Genomic DNA, 25278 nt, shown 5'->3' on the forward strand with positions numbered 1-25278 from the left:
CACAACCTGCAGAGTAGATGTCCGCCAGCAGGGGACGTCATCTCGCTTCTGAAATAATTCGAAGAGCTGTCCTTAATGCCAGCGTTGCCATGTCCGCTTATTATAAGCAACTTTGGGCTTGTTTTTCTCTGTAGTTGCTTGAAAATATTGGTAGTTGCGGGGGTTGCGGGTTTTTGGGCTTGTTTCTAAAGTGTAGTTGCTTATCTATCATCATTGTTTAAACGCCAAGAAACCCAAATCTAACGTGTATTTGTCCACGGACCACCATATGAAATTAATTTGTGCCAGGGGTCGCGGACCCCCGTACCAGATTCGTGTTTCACATTTTACACTTTTTTCCCACGAGATTTTTTTTTGAAAATAGCAGCTCTACAACGCGTCGCATCGCAACGCGTTGTGAGCTTGTAGATCTGCTATTTTCAAATAGCCGATGCAGACAGTACATGGTTTAAAAAATGGTTTAAAAGTGTGGCCTAAGTTGCTTCTTTTGGGCTATTGTTTTCATAGACCTGATTGCTTATTTCTCTCACAGAACCTGGCAACACCACTCCACTGTATCCCGGACATGACGTCACGCTGCAGGAGTGTGGTGGAGGAGGAGGACTGGGTACCATTACGGTTTAGTCTCAACACAACAGTGTGTGAAGAAGACCGTCAGGAAACTAAAGCATCGTTGAACTGAACCCACTCCTCTCCGTGGAGGTATATATTCACTTACGTATAAAACCAGAACATAGCGTAGGTGTGTTTTTTAAACGACCGGGTGTTTGTAACTCTGTGAAAATGAGCCCAGAGTCGCTGTTGTTGACGCCTCAATGCTAAAGGCTAACTTAATACATGATGTGATGCTAACGTGTTAGCACGAGAGCGAAGTTGTGGCTCCAGAGAGGCCTTGTTATATGTCTTGTGTCATTTACGTTGTTCTCGAGAGAGTGGCCTTTAAATCCTCTGGACATTGAACCAATCTATAACAAACTGACACGTCGCTTGATAGCATGGATAAGAGAGAACGTTTAGTTTCCGTTAACATGGCTAGCAACGGTATTAGTGCGTGGCTAAACGCTAATCAATAAAAAAGAAACATTGAAGTCAGCAGTGGTGGGAAAAGCGCTCACATTTCTTACTTAAGTAAAAGTGGCAACACTTTAATGTAGAAATACTTTGCTACAGGTAAAAGTCCGGAATTCAAAATTTACTTGAGTAAATGTACAAAAGTATTGGCACCAAAAATGTACTTACAGTACCAAAAGTAGAAAGCACTCATTATGCAGAGTGTCCTGTTTAACAAATATGAAAATAGCAGATCTACAAGCTCATTGTGAGCTTGTAGAGCTGCTATTTTCAAATGGCCGAAATGTATATAGGGCTGGAGTGGTTAATGTATGCTATGTAATAATAATCAAAATCTACAAAGTAACTAGTATCAAAAGTTTTCAAATAAATGTAGTGGAGTAAAAGTATTATTTGCCTTTGAGATGTAGTGGAGTAAAAGTATTGAAAATTGGAAACACTCCAGTAAAATAAAAAATCCTCAAAAGTGTACTTAAATACAGTACTTGAGTAAATGTACTTGGTTACTTTACACCACTGCATGGCTAGCAGTATTAGTTCGTGGCTAACGCTAATCAATAAAAGAAACAGCCAAGTCACAAGGTTCAAAGGTTGCATTTCGGTGTGATTGTTAGCTTCTGGCTATTTTATGTTTGTAATGGATGGATTATAATTATGTTCCTCACTTGCAGGATCATATAATGACGGTACAGATAGATTATGGATCGATATGTAGAAGCAAAGTATACATGGTTTGAACATGCACGGTACATCATTATCAGACCTATTAAATTTACCCTTCAACTTCTTGTTTATCCTCCAAATGACTGGCTATGGCAGGGTTTGTAGCAATTGTAGAACTATTGGGCCTTAAATGTAATTTAACTCTTTGTGTACAAACTCCTCACAGGTCCATTTGGTTCCAATTGTACACTGTTAAGACTAGAGTTACAAACCTGCAGGGGTCCATTTGGCCCCTGGTGGTCCCCGGACCTTGATAATCAGTTGTCTAGGGAGGTAGCTATTGTGATGCTGTGTCATCATGACATCAAGCTTTCAAAACAGTGTAAAAAAAAAACAGCTATTGGCTAGAAAAGATACATCACAGTGAATAACATTACCTGACATTGAATAGGAGTCATAATGTTAAAAAATAAACAGCTTTACAGGGAGCCACTAACCGCTTATCAGACTTGCTTATTTAAACTAGACCCAAACAAGACTGTGCTGAACTGAAGTAACATCATATTAGAAAACGGGTAATTCCATGCACTGACATTTGTGTTTCTTTCTCCGGACTTTCAGACATGTCCGACTTTATCGAAAGTGAGGCGGAGGAGTCTGAGGAGGAAGAGTTTGAAGAAAAGGACCTGAAGCCCAAAAAGACGCAGAGGTTTATGGAGGATGACGGTAAGATGAACGGAGAAATATACATTGTGTGGACCATTTTCACGGTCCTCTCAACAAGAAGATTTTTTACAATTAGGAAAAGATTCAGATTAGACATTTGAAGGTTAGTTTGGGGTTAGAGTTTTGATCATGCCACACAATTGTTTTGAGTCATTTTCAATGGCGTCCTTAAATTCTGATGTCCTTACAAGTATTCTAATGCAAAGTGCAAACGTGTGTGTGTGAGGGCGGTTGGGGTGGGCTTGGGACTGTGTGGAGCAAGCCGTGTATGATTTCTGTCATTGAGACGTCTCCTCGGATGTTCCACAACAGACGAAGACGAAGAGGAGAACACAGAGGACCAGGACGAGAGAGGAAACTTGAGGGGTCTCATTGACGATGGAGACGACGAAGAGGAGGAGGAGGAGGCCGGCCCTCCGAGGAGTCGTAGCGGTGGGAGTGCAGCGGGCAGTGACTCCGAAGAGGAGGTCAAACACAGACGGAAGAAGCGCAGTAAGTCTGACTAAACATGAAAACATATACAGACATGCAAAAGTGTCACTTTTCAGCTACAGTCACCTTTTTGAACCCAAATAGGGCAATTGTGTGACACCTGACCCGAAAGAAAACATCATGTTGTCACCTTTTTCACCTCGGGGCTGTTTGCATGCCTGCATATAAGTACATTTAACCCATTAAAGGAGCATTTCACCCCTGGAAGAACTTACAGTCACTCAATGTGAATAATATTTGTAGTAGTAGCAAAATTTGAAATTTGCACCCTATGGCCAGAAAAATATAGAAGTATGTGTGTTTGACTGGGGTTTGACTGGACTGCTGCATTACTACAATGACCATAATGCTTTGGGGCACTGCCCTTCCTTGTGGGGAGGGGAGGCTGCGTGGGGGTGTGGTCTACATTGTAGTCAGGAAATAAGGTGAGATAAAGAGACTATGAGTCAAATGACTCATAGTGTCTGAGGATATGGATACAAATCTAAAAATACAAATAAAACACACCAGTATCATGTTTATGGGTCCTAGACCTAGATAAAAATAGGGGTTTGATGCAAAATCTGTGAAATGTCCCTTTAAGACCTGGAACGCATCTGTGATTTTTTATTTCTTTGGCTATTAAATAACTCATTCAGTGCCAAACTTATTTCTGGCTTTATCACCCCTGTGCCAATGACGTCGCACTCTGGGCTCATAAAAACGTGACGTCGGCGACGTCATTGGCACTGAATGAGTTAAAACTCAAGTCACTTCCTGACTTGCCTATGTAATTGAAATACAAGTCAAATGGGACCCTGGTCAGACAGTGTAGCGAAGTGAGAAAAAGACGAACGTAGCGAATCGGTCTGCATTCCAGGCTAGAATTGAACTGCTTTTAAAGACTACAAGGGCAAATTCAGTAGCATATAACAATAAGTAAATAATGCCAAGCCCCATTTCGGTTCTCATTGCTGTGTTGTAGTAAACCCCAACTATTTCAAAACAAAAAGCGCCAGAGTCTGTCATGAAAAATGGATCAGATGTAACATGCGACGACAAGCATCCATGTGACCGTCTGAACTATGAAACTCAAATATTTTTTTATATCTACAAGCTTTTTAACACCCTGCAGAAATCCATACTGTAGGTTCTCTGGACGTTGCGATGAAATGCACTTGGGAGGCATCAGGATCTACCAGATTAGTTTTGATTCAAAGGTTGTGTCGATGGATTAAAAACTTGATTTGTGACAGCTAGGCTAAATTGCTTATTTCTGTTCATCTACTTTCTTTCACTCATGTAGTGGTCCTGAAAAACTGCTGAGACTTAATTTTCCCTTTTACAGATTATGATGATTTACTAGATGACGACGATCTAGACCTCATTGAGGAGAACTTAGGTGTTAAAGTGAAAAGGAGGGTAAGGCCATATTTCTGTCTTTACTTGTTGTTATGATAGATTAGACCTGCTCGCAATCAATTCCACCTAGTTTCAGAGAGCAGTAAAGGCATAATTATATAATATTCATCACCCATAAAAAAATGCATAAACCTATTTTTTTCCTGCCCTTTTTTCAGAAAAAGAAATATGACCGCTTGAAGACCTTGGACGACGACGATGACGATGATGATGATGCTGCGAGGGACACGATCGCTGGCGAGATCTTCACAGGCGACGACGGGGATGGCGAGCTGGAGGAGGGAGAGACTGTTGATGTGCCGCTTCAGCGAGGCGATGATGAAGAGGGAGAGGATGAGGAGTCAGGTGGGTTGACACAAGGGTTTATTCAGAACTGGTGAAGCTATCAAGGAATATCAAATTTGTCTCATTTTGACTTTTTCTTTTTAGTAGGAATCTTGCACACACAGATCTTTACTGTTCTTTTTTTATCTCCTTGTAGACATCGATGACTTCATTGTGGACGATGACGGCCAACCCATCACCAAGAAGAGGGGCAAGAAATTCTCGGCATACACCGACGCGTGAGTGTCAGCAGAGAAGGGGGAGGTTCCCAAGCAGCTCTAAAATAGTTAACTTTAGCTTGGTTTAGTTTGAAGTGAATAGAAAATGACATATCAGCTGTTGTGTCTAAGAAGCGGGCCTAACAAGTGTTTTAAAACAGCAAATAGAATAACACAAACGGGAAATTAAAAACAAAATAGACTAGATGAGATGTAAGGAGAGAAAAATGCTATGACAATATAGTAAATAAACAGCATGTTGGGGATGGTCCATACCAGTGACATCCTTCTCTAATCCTTATTCATGCAATTTACATCACCGTCCTATGTCGATGTACCCCCAGAGCCCTGCAGGAGGCCCAGGAGATCTTCGGTGGGGACTTCGACTACAACGACTTTGTGGCCGACACCTACGAGGGGGGGGAGGAAGAGGAGGAGGACCAGGATGAGGAAGGCTGGGATCGGCCCAAGAAGCAGACCAAGAGACGGCAGGGCAGGAAGAGCATATTTGAGATCTACGAGCCCAGCGAGCTGGAGAGCAGCCACATGACGGACCAGGACAACGAGATCCGCTCCTCCGACATGCCTGAGAGGTTCCAGGTGTGTGTTCTTGTACTGCGTGGTCTGGTTTGGATATGTGATTTGCCTGATGTATTTTTGTTACTGCTGGTGCTTTGGATCAGTCAATTGCATGTTTGAGATGACACATGTGAGGTATGTTATGGACTTTTGTTTCTTTCATTCCAGTATTAATTTTGTTGACTAAGAGACTTAAGATTTTGATATTTAGTCGACTAAGGCTAAACAATTTCAGATGACTAAATAGGACTAAAACTAAATGGTGTGTTATTCAAAAGTCTAAAGACTAACAGTACCGGTAAATCAGAATTGGCTGTCAAAATTAACACTGGCAGTGTTAATTAAATCTTGTTGACTAAGACTAAAAGACTAAGATTTTGATATTTAGTCGACTAAGACTAAACAATTTCAGGTGACTAAAATAAGACGAAAACTAAATGATGCACTAAGACTAAGCCTAAATCAGAATTTTCTGTCAAAATTAACACTGTTTTGTTTGTTGTCTCTCTCACCCTTTTGTCTTCTGTCACGTAGTTACGCTCAATCCCAGTGAAGTCTGCTGAGGATGACGAGCTGGAGGAGGAAGCTGAATGGATATTTAGACACGGCTTCTCCACCCTAACGATTTCCATGCAGGTACTGAACAACATCAGCTGTAAAAACTGATGAGACAAACACAGACAGATGTCATTTTGTGCTAAGATATACATGTTGTGTTCCCAGTTGCACATGATGCAACCATATTAGAAATGTTCATTTCCAAAAGCTAATAAATAAAAACTGAGGCTAAACGTTTGTTCAGTGATAGGATAAGGATAAGGATAGTATAAGGATAATGTGTTAGCTTGAAGGAGAAACATTTTTATTTGTCTTACTAACTGCTAGCTTATATTAATTGTAGCTCGCATTCCATTTTCATTATCCCACAACACAATCTGTAGATTAAAATGTGACTTAATATGAAACGTCTGTTTCTTAATCAGGAGAGCACGGATTACCTAGACAGAGGGACGACCACAAACTTCAGCAGGAAAGGCCCAAGCACAATTGCCAAGATTAAGGAGGCCCTCAACTTCATGAGGAACCAGCACTTTGAGGTACATACCTTACCTACACTGAACCATATTTCTCTCCTCGTCTCTTCAGACTAACCCATACAATGTGATCTACAGTATACATCGGTATGGTACGCTGTTCAGAAACCAGTTTAATTGTGTGGGTGTCTCTCTTGCCCTGCCAATGTTCCAGGTTCCATTCATAGCGTTCTACAGGAAGGAGTACGTGGAGCCAGAGCTAAACATCAATGACCTGTGGAAGGTGTGGCAATGGGATGAGAAGGTATGATTTATGTATTCTGTAGTCGTTTATTTCACTTGACAACACTTATTTTATTTTCTACAAAAGTCCAATTATAATAATGCTTAACTATAATAAGAAATAATTCTCCCAAAAATGAAAATGATGTCATTATTATCCTCCCACCTTTATGCCATTTAAAATGCATATTAAGTTTCTTTGTCCGCACAACGCAATAAATTTGCAAGCAAAACTCCATAGCAGCTTTCCACAAAACAACAGACAGGGCTCAAAATTAACTTTTTTACTTGGTAGCACTGGTGTTACCAGCTCAAATTTAGGAGCATCAGAAAAAATTTAGGAGCACCCACCAAAATGTAAGATGCACCATAAATGTTATCGATTTTTTCAAATTATTAAAAACAACAATATAACATGAAATGGTGAAAGTAGCCGTACAAATGCATGATGGCCACCTCTGGGCCTTTATGCAATCACCTGGGTCCAGAATTTTAAATATAGTGCACTCTGTCCCTCATCCATCCATCTTGTCAAAGAGACAGAGGTATTAAACCTCTCCAGATGAGAACCCTCCATTGATTCCAATCACAACTTAATCTGTTTTTTGTTAACCTTCATAACCTTTTTGGATAATATAATACGAATTTCTAAGCTATAAAATAATTGCAACGTAAATATAACATGGTTTACAATGCACATTGATCAAGGTTTTTTGTGTTGTCATACATTTCTCAATAGCATAGGCTACACATTGATTCTGAACATCTACAACAGTTTTGAAACTCATTTGCCCCAATACAGCAGCTGTGTGTTCCTATGACTTGATCTTTGCCTTGCTCCCACACACAAGACCATAAAGTGACTCCATACAGCTTTCGCAGTATGAAACTCATCTGAAACCAAACGATTGTGTGTTCACACTTGCCCGTGCGTGTTTACATTCATATAATAGAGATCTACTTCACACAAAGCTAAAGAGCTCTGTGTGGTCTTTTATGATGTTTGCGCTTTTTGTTCACTTACTGGCGTCCTAATAACATACCTTTCTCCCTCCAGTGGACTCAGCTGAAGAACCGCAAGCAGAACCTGGCGCGGCTCTTCCAGAGGATGCAGTCCTACCAATTTGAGCAGATCTCCGCAGACCCCGACAAACCCCTGGCAGATGGCATCCGTCCCCTGGATACCGCCGACATGGAGAGGTATGTATGGTTTAAACATTTAAGAACGCCCGCAAGTGACCGAACCGAGGCGCTCACAGCAAGGGAACTCGGGTCATAAAGATAGATTCATAACACCACAGTCAAAGCTGTGCTGTTTTTCTGCAGGTTGAAAGACGTCCAGAGTCTCGATGAACTGAGCGACGTCTATCACCACTTCCTGTTGTACTACGGCCGAGACATCCCTAAGATGCAGAACTCTGTGAAGGTCGTCAAGAAGAGACTCAAGAAGATCAAGGAGGTGAACGAGGATGGTAAGAAGGATTGATTAAAGGATGGATGGGTGTGGGTGGATGGAAGGACCAGTGATGGAGAGATAAAAAGCTTGTCGTTTTGGCAGGTGAGGAGGAGGAGGTGGAAGTAGAAGAGGAAGAGGAGGTGGAGAAAGGACCAGATCTGAAGCAGGCGTCACGCAGGGACATGTACAGCATCTGCCAGAGCGTCGGACTTGGTGAGTCACACTGCAGCCCCAGCGTTCAGATTTCACTGGTGAATTCTGTAATCACTGGCCAATAGTTATACAGCACAGCCACACTATTTCCTTTGGAATTATTTTAAAATGGTTGATTCATTTATAAAATTAAATAAATGTTCTTCCCCAAAGGTTATCTAACATCTCTCACACTCTCTCGTTCATGTTTCGTGTTACACTCTGCCTCTGTCAGATGGCTTAGCCAAAAAGTTTGGCTTGACACCAGAGCAGTTTGGAGAAAATTTGCGAGACAGCTACCAGCGCCACGAGACGGAGCAGTTCCCAGCTGAACCTGTGGAGTTGGCCAAAGATTATTGCTGCAGGTGAGACCCCCCCCCCCCCCCCGCCGTTCTATCCTTTAGATCTAAAAACATCTCCGCACATTTATTCTCAGACCTTAGTTGAAATTGAGTGTGGAAATGGAGAGGAAGAAAATATCTCACACTGACTGATTGCCACCCCTTTTGTTTATTTCTCTAGTCAGTTCGCCACTCCCGAGGCAGTGCTTGAAGGGACCAGGTATATGGTGGCAATGCAGATCGCCCGGGAGCCACTAGTTCGACACGTTCTCAGGCAGACTTTCCAGGAGAGGGCCAAGGTCAACATCAAGCCGACAAAGAAAGGCAAGAAGGAGATAGACGAGGCTCACCCTGCCTACTCTTTCAAGTACCTCAAGAACAAGCCCGTGAAAGAGCTGAACGGCGACCAGTTCCTCAAAATGGTCTTGGCTGAGGAGGAGGGGCTGCTGACCATAGAAATCTGTATTGATATGATCGGTGTCAAAGGGTTTCCTGGTGACCAGACATACTTTGATGAGATCAAACAGTTCTACTACAGGGACGAGTTCAGCCACCAGGTGCAAGAATGGAATAGGCAGAGGACCTTGGCGATAGAGAGAGCCCTCACCCAGTTCCTCTACCCTCAGATGTCCAAGGAGCTCAAGAACAAGCTCATTGCTGAGGCCAAGGAGAACATTGTCCGGGTAAGTGAGCCTCATATCTGATACTTTTTGCATGATTGTGCACACGCACTGCACATCTCCTTACTCCTGTATCGTAATGCTATCCATTTGTGCTTCTAGTCCTGCTGTAGGCGGTTGTACAACTGGCTGAAGGTGGCTCCGTACAGGCCAGATCAGCAGGTGGAGGAAGATGATGACCTGATGGATGATAGTCAAGGCAAAGGCAGCCGAGTCCTGGGAGTCGCCTTCTCCGAGAGCAGGTGGGTGTCCCACAGGGTGTGATACTATGGTTATTATCGTTTTTTTGTTGATAATAGCACTGGTGATATGTATATGTAATATGTAAGTCACTGTATGCAGGTATGTGTATATATACAGTATATACCTTTTTTGTTTTTATGTGCTTTTTGTTATTGTTTGTCTTGTGGTATATTTGTATTGTTTTTCTGTCTTTAAGTTGTTTTATTGTATGTCTTAAAAAAGGGACAAGCTAAGTAAAATATAAATCATGATGACTTGCATGTCGTTGCTACAGGGATGCACCAGTGTTCTGTGCTCTAATCAACGGTGAAGGAGAGGTGATTGACTTCCTGCGTCTGCCCTACTTCATGAAGAGGAAGAACGCCTTCAGAGAAGATGAGAGGGAGAAAAAGGTAGGCAACAATGGACCCTTCGCTAAGCCCCACCCACTCCACTCTGTGACTGGTGGTGCGAAGTTAGTCACACCCAGGCCTGGCAGCGCCTGGCAAACTTCGCTTCTCACCCATTGACTTGCATGTTAAATGATGGCTTTTCCCCTTAAAAATAATCGATCATTTCAGGAGCAAGAGCTTCAAAATCTCTTCTAAATCTAGTCAACAAGGCCTGCAGTAGGCTATGCACTGGACAAATGTGCATGACATTATTTCAATAAACTAAAAACATGGGAAATGTTAGAGGGAGTAATAGCCATGGATACACGACGGTCGACTGTCACGACCGTCATGGATGAACTTCAACCTGGTGTTTGCACTTTCTCCATTTATGGCCCGTACATCTACATAAACGTTCATATTTCAAATATAAAGTGCTTATCCCATGGCCATGGATGTTACATTTATGTACGGGCTCTCAGAAGTACCCGTATCATCCGTATTGTTCAATAAAAAGCATTTTAATCTGATCGGTGGCCATTTTCTCCATGCACTTTCAACTGAGCGACCCTATCGGTTTGTAGGTGTATTGCACTCTGATACATTATGAGAAAATGGGCACTGATCGGATTAAAATGCTTTTTATTTAACAATACAGAATATACGGGTACTTTTGAGAGTCCCGTGCATAATTTTAGCATCCGTTGCCATGGGGTCAGCACTTTATATTTGAAATCTGAACGTTTATATAGATGTACGGACCGTAAATGGAGAAAGTGCAAACACCAGGTTAAAGTTTATCCATGACTCTAACAGGAGTTTTCATGTACCACAGGGTAAGACTGCAGCAGGAGTAGACGAACAAATGAATTAATATACTTTAACGTGCGGAATCCGAAACAGGCAGCGCTGTGATTCTGAATTTTGTTACGATTTCGGTGATTAGTAGCCTATTATTGACACCACCTGGGCGAGTGAGTCGTGTCGTGTAACTTTCCTGACGTTAAGCTGTGTATGTGTTCAACACACCCGGACCCGGTCTAAGTGCAGATTTCAGCTTGGGAAAAGCAGCCTCCAACGGGTTTGGGTAGGTGGTTCATAGTCACCATTGCGTTATCGTGGTATTCCTATTCTTGCTATTATGTTGCAAATGATTGTGTGTGTGCGCCTGTGCGGGCGAAATAACATTGACAGCTATGGCAGGTGACGAAAGCTTGCCAGACCTATGCCAGGCTAACAACGGTTGCTAAGCTGGCATTGGACAATCGCTTTTGGGGTGGGGTTTAGCGAAGGGTCCATTACAAGACAACAATGTACTCCAGTTGGCTCAGCCAGCCAGCTGGTGCATTTATCTCACAGGAACAGACGTAATCATGACATCACAGGTTCGAATCCCGCTCATAAACTGTCACCTACCCTCCCTTTACTCTCTAGTGTACTGTCATATGACACACAAGTGTTACCTTGGAATTACATTCTTTAAAGAATCTGCTCTGGTACACTCTACAGATTGCCTTAAGCTGCAATGCTTTACTTTAATGCCCTACCAAAGAGACCAAAGATCTACTGTTGAGTCAAGAGGCAATCCCTTTATGAGCTTAGGAAGTCAGTCCTTCTCGACCCCAATGTTTACCGTAATTTCTCAATGGAAGAGTAGGGAGACCACTTCCAACCACTGCAGATGTACCAGTTATATTGTATTAACATACTGTACCTTACAGATTGGTTAGAATTGCATTTAATTCAATGAAAGTAAGTTTCAGGAAAAGAGAGAAAGAAACGGATTCAAGGGCCATGGTCGAGGCAGCTGCATTCTCTGCAGAAAATGCTTGAAAATGCATTTGAACTAGTGCTGCACGATTCTTGCTCAAATGTGAATCATGATTTTCCTCCATAAGAATTGAGATCACGATTCTCACACGATTCTCTTGTAAATATACAAATATTAACGATCTTTTTTCGATTAATTGTGCAGCACTAATTTGAACTTTGTATTTACGTTGTGTTGGGCTGATATTATTTCTTCCTGTCATTCTCAGGCTATTGATATTGAAAACCTGAAGAAGTTTCTGAACGGCAAGAAACCTCATGTGGTGGCTGTTGCTGGAGAGAATAGGTGAGTGTCTGATTCATTGTTTTTATTTTTTATGTTTTATTTATTTTAAACCAGCTTCCTTGCGAGTGGTTTTCTTAGTACTGATGCCAAGCTTGTTTTTCATATGTCTGAAGAGATGCTCATATGATAATGGAGGACATCAAAAGGGCCGTCAGTGAGCTTGAACAAGAAACCTCTATGCCCCCTGTGGGAGTGGAGCTGGTCGACAATGAACTGGCTACACTGTACATGAATAGCAAGAAGTCTGAGGTAAATAATAGACACAAGAGACTATCTCTCACACACACACACACACACACACACACACACACACACACACACACACCACCACCACCAGTGTTTCCACGGAGCCTATGTAAGAATTGTATAACAGCAGGTTTTAGCACTGACTGTGCCAGGTATGTATGTATTCAGTCAAGTGGCTCAACACAATTCGCCAAAACGATCTTTCTGCACCTGAACATTTCTACAAATGATATGCTATGATGTATTTCAAGTCAGCCCAGCGTGTAAAACTTGATGAACACCCACATCCACAGCGTAAACACACTGATGCAGCTAAATATATCGTATCTTGCACCAGATGTGTTGTAATAATAAATGTTTGCCCTCCCTCTGTCTGTGTCCAGGCTGATTTCCGGGACTACCCTCCCCTGCTGCGACAGGCTGTGTCCATAGCCAGGAAGATCCAGGATCCTCTGGTGGAGTACTCTCAGGTCTGCAGCAGTGACGAGGACATCCTCTGCCTCAAACTGCACCCTCTGCAGGTGAGAGATCTGGAACATGGAGGGTGGAGGTCAGGCGGTGCAGTGGTATATAAAATGTACAGTATGATAAGGCCATGCGACATCACTTGGGCCATACCTGTAGTCTGGCATCTTTATCCTGCTGACTATGACTCACGGTATACTTGACGTTACTGCCGACCATTTTCCAAAGCTAGTTTGATTGATTTTCGAGGAAGCCAGTGGATTCCTCGAAAATCTATTTATAAAATATTTCAGTAAAGTATGGAAATCAACTTGCATAGATTTTTAATTGATAAATAATCCACCGCACTAAATATCAATGATGCAGATCTTATTTGGTTTGTCAAATTGCCATCATTATAATATTGCCTTTTAATGCATTTTAAAATGAGGGTTGATTTGAAAAGTCTAGCTGAAAATAGTCCTTAGAGGCAAGATTGACTTACAAACAAAATGTTCATGACTTCCGAACCTCGCAATGATCTTTAGCAAACATTAACTCAATTATTCAGGTAAGTTCTGTAACGTTGTAATGAAAATATGAACAACTCAAAATCTAAAAATGAAGCCATTCATGGATTAGTTCTCAAAGTGGGGTCTGTGGACCCCCAGGGGTCCTTGGCGGGGTTGCAGGGGGTCCCTGGGTAAATCATTGGTAACTCTGAGAGTATACAAATGGACCCGTAAGGTTCCATTCATACACTCTCAGAGTTGCATAATGCATAGTAAACTGAGGGTCCTTGAAATGAAAACTTTTGAGAATCACTCATGTAGGATATACAGTATGGCCAAAGCTCTGAATGGACGATACTTTCTTTGGACGATGGTACAGGCCTTTAACACATCCACCGCCAAGGGCTAATCTCATAATGTACTCACCAGTGCCAAGGTGTTTTTGTTGTTTTTTTGTTTTTTTCATGTCGCCATAGATCTTGTTAAAATCCTTAAGATTGAGCGCTACACGGTCTGTTTACATCCGCGAGATCTCCCTGTATCTCCCAGTGAAAACCACGTGTCAAACGGGGCATCCATGTTTGAGTTAGAGCGGATTACGTTAAACAGTGAAATGCGAGGAGAAAAAACTACAGGAAGAGAATTGAGTTTCAGTTTCGTCTGTAGAATGGGAGCGGGCGTGATCGTCAAAACCGGATCCCAAATAATTCTATTTCCTGTCATCAAACCGGAAACGGAAGTGGATCAAAAAAATTCCGAAAGTGCACCCGGACCGCGCATGCGCGAAAAGACCGCAGCCCGTAGGGCTACGGTCTCGGCGCTTAACAGTTGGATTTAACGGCCCGTAGGACTACGGTCTTGGCGGTTAATGTGTTAACTGAATAACTCTGTAATGTTATCCTGTCCATTTTTGTTTGTGTTTTATTTCCCCCATCCATCAGGAGCAAGTAGTGAAAGAAGAACTGCTCAACGCTCTGCACTGTGAATTCATCAACCGGGTCAACGAGGTGGGAGTGGATGTGAACAGAGCCATCGCCCATCCTTACACCCAGAGCCTGGTCCAGTTTGTGTGCGGCCTTGGACCCAGGAAGGGCAATCAACTCCTCAAGGTGTGTGATCATTGGGATGTCATGTTATGTCAGGATAAACACTTATGGGACAAGCCTGGTTCAGATGTAACGGGCAGGGTTCCCACCGTCATGAAAGTCCTGGTAATATTTTGAAATTAGAAAAACAGTTTTCCAGGCCTGGAAAAGGTTTGGAATTATTCAAATGTTTTGGAAAATGTTTGGATATACATTGTTTTTGGCTATTGATTTGTGTCCCAAAACATGTGTTGCATCACGTGAAATACCATATCGTTGCTGTCCGGCAGAAACCAGCTAACTTTTCCATAAATCAGTGCTATTGAACACCCTTTACGTCTGTGTGTTGGTAAAACATTTTTTTAACCAATGAAGCAGCTAACTCCATTGGATCCTCAAACTTTCTGCTAAACCAGCTAACTCCAGCAAAGGGGGGTGGAGTTAGCTGGTTTTGCTGACTCCAGGCTCCACCCCCTTTTGACCTCCAGCCTCATTGTGAGCTTGGAGGTCCATTCAGCGGTTCTTATCAATGATGAACAAAACCTCCTAACTCCATTTTTATTTTTTTCAGTTTTGTTTTTTTCATTTCCTGAAAAATGAACATTTTGGAGTTAGCTGATTCCTGCCTGACAGCAGAGATATGTAACATGTTAAAATGTAGTGCTGGGCTGCACGAGCTGTGTGGGAGCGGCCTAATGTATATAGGACGTCATGCGACAAAAATAATAGATCTACAAGCTAACGACCGCACCGTGATATGTTGTTAGCTTGTAGATCTGTCCCTTTTGTCTCGTGACGCCTTCGCTACAGTTGGTATGATTGCTACTGGCCTGGAAATTGGTGAAATACTTAAGAAAAGTTATGGAAAGGTTTTGAAAATGAATTGGTAGAGATGTTTGGGAACCCTGAAAACGGTGTGGACTATACAGGAGGTCATGTTATGAGCGAAAGATTGGTAATATGCAGTTGTGTTTCTAAATTCAATCGGCACCGGCTACATGTGAGATTTCCATTCCTGAACTGCATTTTACTCTAACTGCTATACTGCTATATTAGTGTGCCTGTTTATGAAGATCGTCCTTTTAGTTTTCTCGTGTCTTTTCAGATTCTGAAGCAGAACAATACTCGTCTGGAAAACAGGACCCAGCTGGTCACCATGTGCCACATGGGGCCCAAGGTCTTCATCAACTGTGCCGGTTTCATCAAGATTGACACGGCGTCACTCGGAGACAGCACAGACTCGTACATCGAGGTCCTGGATGGTTCCCGGGTCCACCCGGAGACGTACGAGTGGGCTCGGAAGATGGCCGTGGACGCCCTGGAGTACGACGAGTCGGCGGAGGACGCCAACCCGGCCGGAGCCTTGGAAGAGATCCTGGAGAACCCTGAGCGTCTCAAAGACCTGGACCTGGACGCCTTCGCAGAGGAGCTGGAGAGACAGGTGAGTCTCCCTGCGGAGCAGAACTCGCTGCTTTGCTTATAGCTCTCGTTTGTCTTCATTCACACACAATAACGTAAAAGTCACACGGAACCTTTTCTAATTAGCATGGGCTCACTCCCCCAGTCAAATTAGACTGATTTTTGTTTGCTATTATACGAAAACTAAAAAAAATCAGATGACTGAAATATGACAAAAACTAAATGGAAATGTATTCAAAAGACTGACTAAAACTAAGTAAACAGAAAGTGGCATGACGTGTACTGTATATATCACTTGCCTTCACCCATTATGACTGTATCTTTTGTTTGCTCTGCACCTGTAGGGTTATGGCAACAAGGGAATCACTCTTTATGACATCCGCGCTGAGCTGAGCTGCAGGTACAAAGACCTGAGAGTTACCTACAGAGCCCCCAACACCGAGGAGGTCTTTAACCTGCTCACAAAGGAGACACCAGAGACCTTCTATATAGGTAACCCAAACACACATTTTATGTTGTGGCTCCTATAGGCTAAGCTCTGAGTTGAGACAAATTTTGCAAACTGCTGGACGGATGAGTGCCAAAATTCTTGTGCACGCTACCAGTAGTTTTGGGCTGAAATCTTGCCCAAATATACAATTTCATACAATGTAAAAGCATGAAACATACAGCAGAGTTTGTTGATTGATTTAAATTAATTAATTAGAGGCTGTCCCTAAAAAGGAAGCAATAAGTAGTGATATGAAGAATGAGAAACTGCCACTGTGCATGCATTTCTTCTTTTGTTTACTTTATTCACTTTATTATGTATTGAAATACATGCACGTATTTCAGTCATCATTAGAATATCTTTCCTACAAAAGGCAGCTGTAGCAAGCTGCTGCTGTATCCATGACAGTAATCAACACCCTTTCTTTTCTTTAATTCCCAGGCAAGCTGATCACCAGCTCAGTAACGGGCATCGCTCACCGGCGGCCTCAAGGGGAGAGCTACGACCAGGCCATCCGTAACGACTCCTCGGGGCTTTGGCAGTGTCCCTTCTGCCAACAGGACAACTTCCCTGAGCTCAGTGAGGTGTGGAACCACTTTGACAGCGGCTCCTGTCCGGGCCAGGCCATCGGTGTCCGGTGCAGGTTGGACAATGGCGTCCAGGGCTTCATCCCCACCAAGTTCCTCAGCGACAAGGTGGTCAAACACCCAGAGGAGAGGGTCAAGGTGGGCATGACAGTCCACTGCCGGATCATGAAGATCGACATTGAGAAGTTCAGTGTTGACCTGACGTGTCGCACCTCCGACCTTGGGGACAAGAGCAACGAGTGGAAGCTCCCCAAAGACAGTTACTACGACTTTGACATTGAGACGGACGACCAGAAGAAGGAGGAGGAACTGAAGAAGAAACAACAGCGAACACGTCAGTATGACAGAGCAGCAACGCAGTCTGCTGCAATTATCAATTATTGTCATAATTCAATAGACTTTATTTGATTGTTTGATTTGTTTCTCTTATAAACATGTATACATATCTCTATTAAGATCTGTGTTTTCATGCCATGCTAGTGGTAGAGCTATAAAGTTGAGACAATTTATTCAGTTGTTCATATATCTATTTATATATATATCTCATAAAATGACACAAGATGAAGTATTTAGGTGCAAAATGATGGTAGATGCTCATCGCTTAATGAGCGGACATATTTAAATTGATTAATGTCTTTACCCAGTAGTCAAAAGCATTACCTTGAATTTTGGTGAAGTAAAGAATAGCACATATTAGACATTTTTACACAATGGGGGTGTCAAAATGATGAATCAGCGATTAAATTACAGCTATTTGTCTTACCCCTAATTCAGTTGGAAGAAAAAATAACCAGACAGGGAACAGAAAGCAAAAGAGTCAGTAAAATCAGGCAGTAATGACAGAAAACATGGCTTCAATGGCTTTTAGGAATTTGGAACAGATAAATATAATACCTCAGTGTTCAAGAATGAACCAAGTAGATCACAAACCCTATTACACTCGCCATGATAATGTGTAGAAAATGGCTCTCAATGGATGGAATCTGTTAGCCTGCAATCCAGACTGATTCGCTTGTTTGGCAGACTTTTTTTTCTCACTTTGCTTCTCAGTATGGCCATGGTCCTATTTATCTCATATTTCCAAACGTCACCAATTACGTAGGCAAGTCAGGAAGTGACTCGAACATTTGGAACCCCCCCCCCCCCCCCCCCCTCACACACACACACACACACACTGACCAATCAGAAGCCGCGGCGCCTGCGTTCCCGCGGGTGCCCATCTTGCCCCTTGGAAATAGGATCAGTACCAGACTGAGAAGTAAAGTGAGAAGGAAAAAAATCAGTCTGGATCCCAGGCTAGGAATCTGTACACCAACTACATGTTTTCCTCTTTTGTTCTCTCTCCAGCCTACATAAAGCGTGTGATCGCCCACCCCAACTTCCACAACATCAGCTTCAAGCAGGCAGAGAAGATGATGGAGTCCCTGGATCAGGGAGACTTGGTCATCAGGCCCAGCAGCAAAGGGGAGAACCACCTCACTGTGACCTGGAAGGTAAGCACTGATGGAGGGATGTCTGTCGTTCAGGTCTAGTACCTGCTAGTCTTGGGTAGCCATACTACTATTCCAGAATGTCCGAATGCTATAGAGTCTGGAACTACCCCCCCTGAAAGCCGATTCCCAAAGCTGTTAGTCATTTCCATTCACTTAAAACATTTCGGGACATCCGCTTTACTCCCGGATTGTTTTCAGCGCTTCCGTTGTATGACCGAAGCATTTTAACATTTTGGGAGGCTCGAGAGACTGCATGCACACTGACGGTTGTCTCTGGACCATAGCCTTTGCTGTAAACCCAGAATTGATGGTTATCGTCTATATAAAGCCAGATCAAATTCAGAACGTTTGTATATTTGGTCCCATTGTGCTCTGTCTTTGACGGCTGTCATACCCACATTATCCACAAGTTGCAGCCACGAGACAGAAATGTGTTCAGTTTAGAGTGCAGACTATTCTGTAAATACTGTAGAACATAATCATCTTTTTTTACATGATCACTGAGCGATTATTCAAATACTGACATTTTGCCTGATGAATTTCATCACTGAGCGACTATTCAAATACTGATGTTTTATCTGATGGTTGTTGGATTAATCGTTTCGCTTGCAATTGTCAGAACCTTGGTAGTTAGCACAGGCAACATTCAGCAGCTACAAAGTTACCAGAACCAGTGAGCCACAGACCATAGTGCATTTCTTTGTTATGCTGTGATTTGGTAGGTGGGAGATGGAATTTACCAGCACGTGGACGTGAGAGAAGAAGGCAAGGAGAACGCCTTCAGCTTGGGACACACGCTTTGGATCAACACGGAGGTAGGCGCTCACTTGGTATCGTATGCAGTGTTAATTTTTTTCGACTACCTTTTTTCACTGACGAAAACTAACAAAAACTAAATAAAAACTAAGCTATAATGAAACTATGACTAAATATATTGACAATTTGGTCAACAAATTAATACTAGACTAAAATGTTATGGAGGAACTAGTGGAGAAGAGATCCAGTAGAACTAAGACAAGTCATTTTATGCGTGGCTGTGTGTGGGTGTCACGCTCCGAAAATAGCTGATCTACCAGCTCACAACACGTCGTGTTGTGAGCTTGTAGATCGGGTATTTTCAGTAGCTGGTCTACAAATCAGGCATTACAACACCATCAAGGCCTGCCAAAATAAAGCTTTGTTGACTAAATCAACTGTTGATTTAGTTGACTAAAACAAAAAAAAATCAGATGACTGAAATATGACAAACTAAATGGAAATGTATTCAAAAGACTGACTAAAACTAACACTGATCGTATGCAACAAGCTTGTGTGTCTACAGTAGAACCATGGTGGCATTGTGCCAATGCATGCTCTGAAAGAGCTGCTTCTTTCTTCCTTCTGCAGGAGTTTGAAGATCTGGATGAGATCACTGCTCGCTACATTCAGCCAATGGCGGCGTTCGCTCGGGATCTACTAGGACACAAGAACTTCCATGAGTGTTATGGAGGAGACAGGAAGGTAACGTTACGTCACCTTTTTTTTATATACTCGAATTGAGTAACATTGGTACAAAGACTTTTGGCTTTTGGCTACTTTAAATTACAGTTTTGTCTACTTTAACCGTAATTTACTGTTTTAACCGTATTTGTACTGGTGTTTTTCTCATGTTGTAGTTAGATATACTCAACCTTGTAATACTGCCTTTTTTTTTTTTTTTAAAGCCGTGGTGTATATCTGTCATATCTTCAGTGCTGATTTTCTCTCTCTTTCTCCAATAGAAAATGGAAGAGATGTTGATCAAGACGAAGAGGGAGAAACCCACGTTTATTCCATATTTTATTTCAGCCTGTAAAGACCTGCCAGGGAAATTCGTTCTGGGCTACCAGCCTCGTGGGAAACCACGGTCAGTGTCAATGTTTCAATTCTTCTGTTGTCAGAAACAGCTTTGCTTTGGCGCAATGTTTTGGTGTTCTAAATGTTTAGCAATCATTTTCATATCCACTTTGTACATCGAATACATTTTATTTCCCTCAACTTGGATGTTTTAAATGTAGAGTTAATTTAATTATTTGGCATTGCTGTCGCCTGAATAGGGAACCCTTTAAAAAAGGACTTTGCAGGAAAGCTAGTGACATTAAAGCCAATGTTTTGATCTTAACATGCTGCCGTTACTGTCGTGCTTCATCAGGGTTGAATATGTGACCATCACCCCAGATGGCTTCCGTTATCGCTCTCAGATGTTCCCTAGTGTTAATGGACTCTTCCGCTGGTTCAAAGACCATTACCAAGAGCCCTTACCAGGTGTGTAACCATGCTGCTTGTCTGACTAAAATGCAGATATTTATAGATGTCAAGTTATCAATTCCCTATCACACCCTATTTGAACAAAACGTAACAGAAGTTGTGTTAAAAGAGGGCCATGGCACCCCCAGAAGGCCTAAGAATGAAGTCTGACTTAAACCATTCGTCTTCAGTAGATATTGTGAGTTTACGGTATATCATATTTTTATTTTTATGTTAAAGGCATCACCCCAAGCAACAGCAGCAGAACGAGGACGCCCGCATCACTAAACGCCACACCGGCTAATATTAACATCGCAGGTAAGTTACTGGGTTTGAATTCTCCATGGATGGCTTGGCTGGGTGTTCCAACAAACACGATCATCTCTGTTTGCCGCTGGGAAGCTGGTAGGGTTTGGGGGTCTGTGTCGCTGCATTAGCAGCCTCCCTACTGTTCAGTAGGGAGGGGAACTGGGAAGGATGGCGTGTTAGATCCTCCCGGTGAAACTCCTTGTTGTCAGGTGAAAGGAAGCGCCTGGCGACATCCCGTGTATTGGAGGAAACACGTGTTTGTCTGTACCTTCCCCAAGACCAACTAGGTGTCTGCAGTGACGGGGACTACGTGGGGGATTGGGAATTGCCATTATTCCTAAATTGGGAGAAAATTTAAAGAATAAAAATGACGGCAATGATGCATAATGTTTGGTCTTGGGTTTAATCGTTCTCGCACATCTCGGCAAAGTATCCTCCAGATGATTGCTAGAAGAAAATATTAAATGAAATAATGAATAATACTTTCTCTGTTGTATCATTCTATCTCATTCTCACATGCTGTTTTGAATTAGTCTGACTTTTTTTTTCTCCTCGTTTCTTCCCTCCCAGACCTGACGCGAGCCGTCAACGCTCTGCCACGCACCATGACCAACCAAATGTTCAGCGCCATCGCTGCGGTGACGGGCCAGGGCCAGAACCCCAACACCACGCCGGCTCAGTGGGGCTCCAGTCAGTACGGTTACGGTGGCAGCTCCGGCGGAGGTGGAGGCAGCTCCTCGGCCTATCACGTGAGTGTGAGGGGGAGATGTTTTCTTCACAGTAAAAGAGAAATGCATTGCACAGCCATGTGTGTTTCACTAGGTGCTTGCAATGTGAGGGATTTCTAAAGGGCCCATTATACTTGCACACTGTTTTGCCTGCGAAATTAGCAGATCTACAAGCTTTCGCTGAAACATATCGTGAGCTTGTAAATCAGCTATATTCAGTGCTTAACCAATATAAATCACCACCAACCAAGTATAAATCACCACTATGGAAAACTAAACATAATCTTAACTAAATTATTTGACTATATTTGATGTATTTTTTATTTTATTTCTTGTTCTTTTTAAGTGTTTTATTTGAGAACATAACGCAAAGATGAACTCCAGTCATACGTCCCCATTTTCCTTGCAGGTGTTCGCCACGCCCCAGCAGCCCATGGCCACGCCCATGTTGACGCCCAACTACTCGTACACAACGCCCAGCCAGCAGGCCCTGGGCACACCGCAGTATCCCGGCTCCACCCCGCAGCCGGCGCACGCCCACTCGCACCACGGCGGAGGACACACGTCGCACCACGGCGGACATCACAGCGGACACCATGCACACTCGTCCGGCACGCCGTCTTCCACCACCTCGTCCAGGGGCCGAACACCGGTCACGCCACAACCGCAGCCAAAGTATGTAGAGCACTTGTTCTCAAAGTGGGGTCCCCAGCAAAATGAGGGAACAGTTTAAAACACTGAAGCCCTATTTAATTTTGTTTTGCTATTTGAAGATCTAAAAGCTCACCAAGCTTGTAGATTCTAAATCTACAAGCTCAATCTACTCAATAGCTCAATAGGCTATTTTCTAAACATTTTTGACAAGTCTTTGCCAAATGTACCTAGTGCCAAATGTTGAAAAATCTCTTATGGGAGTCCCTGGCACAAAATCATTTCAAACGGTGGTCCGCTGCCAAATTCATATCAATATTGGGTGTACTTGACATGAAAACGTTGAACCACTGATGTGGAGAGTTGAGGTGTGTGTACACATATGCTTGCGTACGCCCACGTACGCATGACACTGTAATGACTGACATTACAGTGTCAGTCATTCAACAGTGTATTACAGTGCATTGACCCTCACATCACACCATCCCGGTACTAGGGCTGTCACGATTATAAATTTAAGTTGAATGGCATTTGGCATTGAACATTGGAATTTTAATTTCTTTGTATATTGAAGTCATATCTGCCCTGTGCAATTTTTTTTATTACGAAGCCTAAAAGGCAAACAGAATTTTTTATTTGATTTATTATGAATAAAATAAAAAAATCTGTTTGCCTTTTAGGCTTTGTAATGAAAAATTGCACAGGGCAGATATGACTTAAATATACAAAGAAATTAAGTAAAATGTTATACATGTAAAAACGTTGTGACGCGTTGTAAGCTTGTAGATCAGTTATTTCTGCTTTTTTTTTTTTATATTTGAAATGTGTGAAATGTTTTCAACATGTAGACGATTATGCAAAAAATAATTGTGATTATCTCAAATAATTGCGATTAAACGATTATGTAATAATTGTGACAGGCCTACCCGGTACTTAACGAATCCCCGTGTCGATTTGGCAGGTCCAGCGCCAGCAGCTCAGCGGTGGACTGGGGCAAGATGGCCGAGCAGTGGCTGAAGGAGAAGGAGGCGGAGGGCAGGAAGAAGACGCCGCGGATGACCCCACGGCCGTCGCCCAGCCCCATGATCGAGAGCACGCCCATGTCCATCGCCGGAGATGCCACGCCCCTGCTGGACGAAATGGACCGATAGGACAGGCAGAGGGGGCGCTTTTGTCCCTGCAGCTCTGCTCCCCCCTCACCCAAGACCTTAGTCCTTCCATTTTTTACCACCTCCTCATCTACATACACTTCATTAGTTGTCATTTTTTCTCTTTCTTTTTTGGTCAACCTTTCCATCCAACCAGTGTGTTGTTGGACACCCCCCGCGCCCCTCATTGCATCCATCTTGTTGTCCACCTGCAGTCAAACATTTACACCATCTCCTGGAACAGTGGTTCTCAAGGTGGGGTCCAGGGACCTTCAGAGTTCAGGGGGCCCTTGAAATTAAAACGTTTGAGAACCACTGTCCTGCTAGCATCATCTCTACACCCTGTATGAGTTTTTTTATGTTCCCTTGTGTCCCATCGGCTTCCTCCTTTTTCAGTTTATCCCTCCTATCTCGCCTGTTCTTTTAATTAATATCTCTCCTCCCTCAGCTTCTGTTGCTGTTTCTGGCCACATGGTATTTTATATAGTAAACATAACACTGTATCATGTCACTCAGCAAGTCATAAAAATGACACAAATACACTTGAAATGACTGACAGCAATTGCAAATAGGACATGGACCTACTGTATATATTGTCAGACGACCTCCGTTATCATCTTCTTTGGTAATTGGTGGCTTTTGTTTGGTTAAGTTAGTGGTTTTGACAGAGTGAGCAATCATGGCTTTCCCCCCTAGTTTCTAGTTTCAAAGACCCACCAGATCCCCTGCCCCCTCCTCATTACGGGTGGATTTTGCCAAACGAGCGCTTTGCCAAGCTGATCAGGAAATAGGCCACATTTTTTTGTTTCATATGCAAAATGAATAAAGACACCCTTTTCCAGTTTGAACCAGAAGCCTGCACTCTTCACATCTGTCAAGGCAATCACACATCACAGATAGCACATGCAGACACACCTGATGACAGATTGGATGGTTGGTTGTCCAGTCTGGTGTCTGTTATGTTATTCACTGATAATTACTTCAAATGAGGTGGCTGAATAATATCTAGAAACCAGGGAGAAGTGACGGCAAAAACATTCATGGCACCTTTAGTTCCTCCCTCACGTACAAAAGCCTGCTACTGGGGTCTACCGATCAGGAATCGTATTATCAGAGAGCCTAATCTGTATTTTGGGCTCATGTAGATAAGGACTTTTTATGTGTTCTCGAGCTGACTGTTAAAGATGGCCTCTCTAAGAGAACTGTATTCCTAATTCTAATGATGGAAATTACCATGTTACAGATAAGTATGGTAACATTGCTCCCATGGCGTTAACTTGAGAGTTAATGGTGGAATAGTGAGGAATTACGCTTAATACTTTTTTGTTACTTTGCTGTCAATTCTTTTGCTGGCAGATTTAACGTGAATGTTCCTTGCTGTGTTGAGTGTCCATGCTAGTTTAGCTAAATTCAGTTTTTAATGTGTTTGGTCTGGTAAGTTTGAAAATCAGTGGATGTTTTACATTTGCCATGTACAGTAGGATTTGATCTCATGGTACATCGTTACTGAACTTCATCCCCCAAGTGACTAGAAATGGAGTAACGTGATGCACGTCATGGCAGGTATTTTGTGCTTCTTGAAAAAAGAGGTGATTACAGCTGCCCATTGAAAAGCAGGGACCCAGATTTATTTAAGCAAAAAATAACAATAAAAAAAACAAAGATCTTACACTAAGAGCAGCAGACAAAACCAGGTAATTATCCAGCTTAAA

General features: G+C 42.7%; 1 protein-coding gene across 1 annotated transcript; it reads left to right on the top strand.

Annotated features, from left to right (window-relative positions):
- The first annotated feature begins 584 nt into the window (after positions 1-584).
- Positions 585-25142, top strand: LOC308089855 (transcription elongation factor SPT6-like). Its single transcript, XM_080434789.1, has 33 exons — positions 585-702; positions 2356-2460; positions 2773-2952; positions 4280-4353; positions 4512-4698; positions 4835-4916; positions 5240-5495; positions 6009-6110; positions 6458-6571; positions 6723-6812; positions 7848-7990; positions 8117-8262; positions 8349-8459; positions 8674-8803; positions 8961-9462; positions 9562-9701; positions 9977-10094; positions 12113-12189; positions 12303-12438; positions 12819-12956; positions 14333-14500; positions 15582-15917; positions 16240-16387; positions 16827-17306; positions 18320-18465; positions 19188-19280; positions 19852-19965; positions 20226-20350; positions 20636-20748; positions 20971-21048; positions 21610-21788; positions 22177-22442; positions 23380-25142. Exons 2-33 carry the CDS (start codon positions 2358-2360, stop codon positions 23567-23569), a joined length of 5265 nt encoding a protein of 1754 aa, XP_080290915.1. The 5' UTR covers positions 585-702; positions 2356-2357; the 3' UTR covers positions 23570-25142.
- Positions 25143-25278: the final 136 nt, after the last annotated feature.

This window comes from Gymnoscopelus braueri, assembly GCF_963280865.1.
Source record: "Gymnoscopelus braueri genome assembly, chromosome: 8".
NCBI classification, from domain to species: Eukaryota; Metazoa; Chordata; class Actinopteri; order Myctophiformes; family Myctophidae; genus Gymnoscopelus; species Gymnoscopelus braueri.

What these genes read in the sequence shown, in the direction of transcription:
- LOC308089855 (XM_080434789.1), top strand. Translation starts at nt 2,358, where the DNA reads ATGTCCGACTTTATCGAAAGTGAGGCGGAGGAGTCTGAGGAGGAAGAG. An exon ending in CCCTAACGATTTCCATGCAG is followed by an intron (nt 6,111 to 6,457) that starts GTACTGAACAAC and finishes TTTCTTAATCAG; the next exon opens with GAGAGCACGGATTACCTAGA. An exon ending in TGTGGCAATGGGATGAGAAG is followed by an intron (nt 6,813 to 7,847) that starts GTATGATTTATG and finishes TTCTCCCTCCAG; the next exon opens with TGGACTCAGCTGAAGAACCG.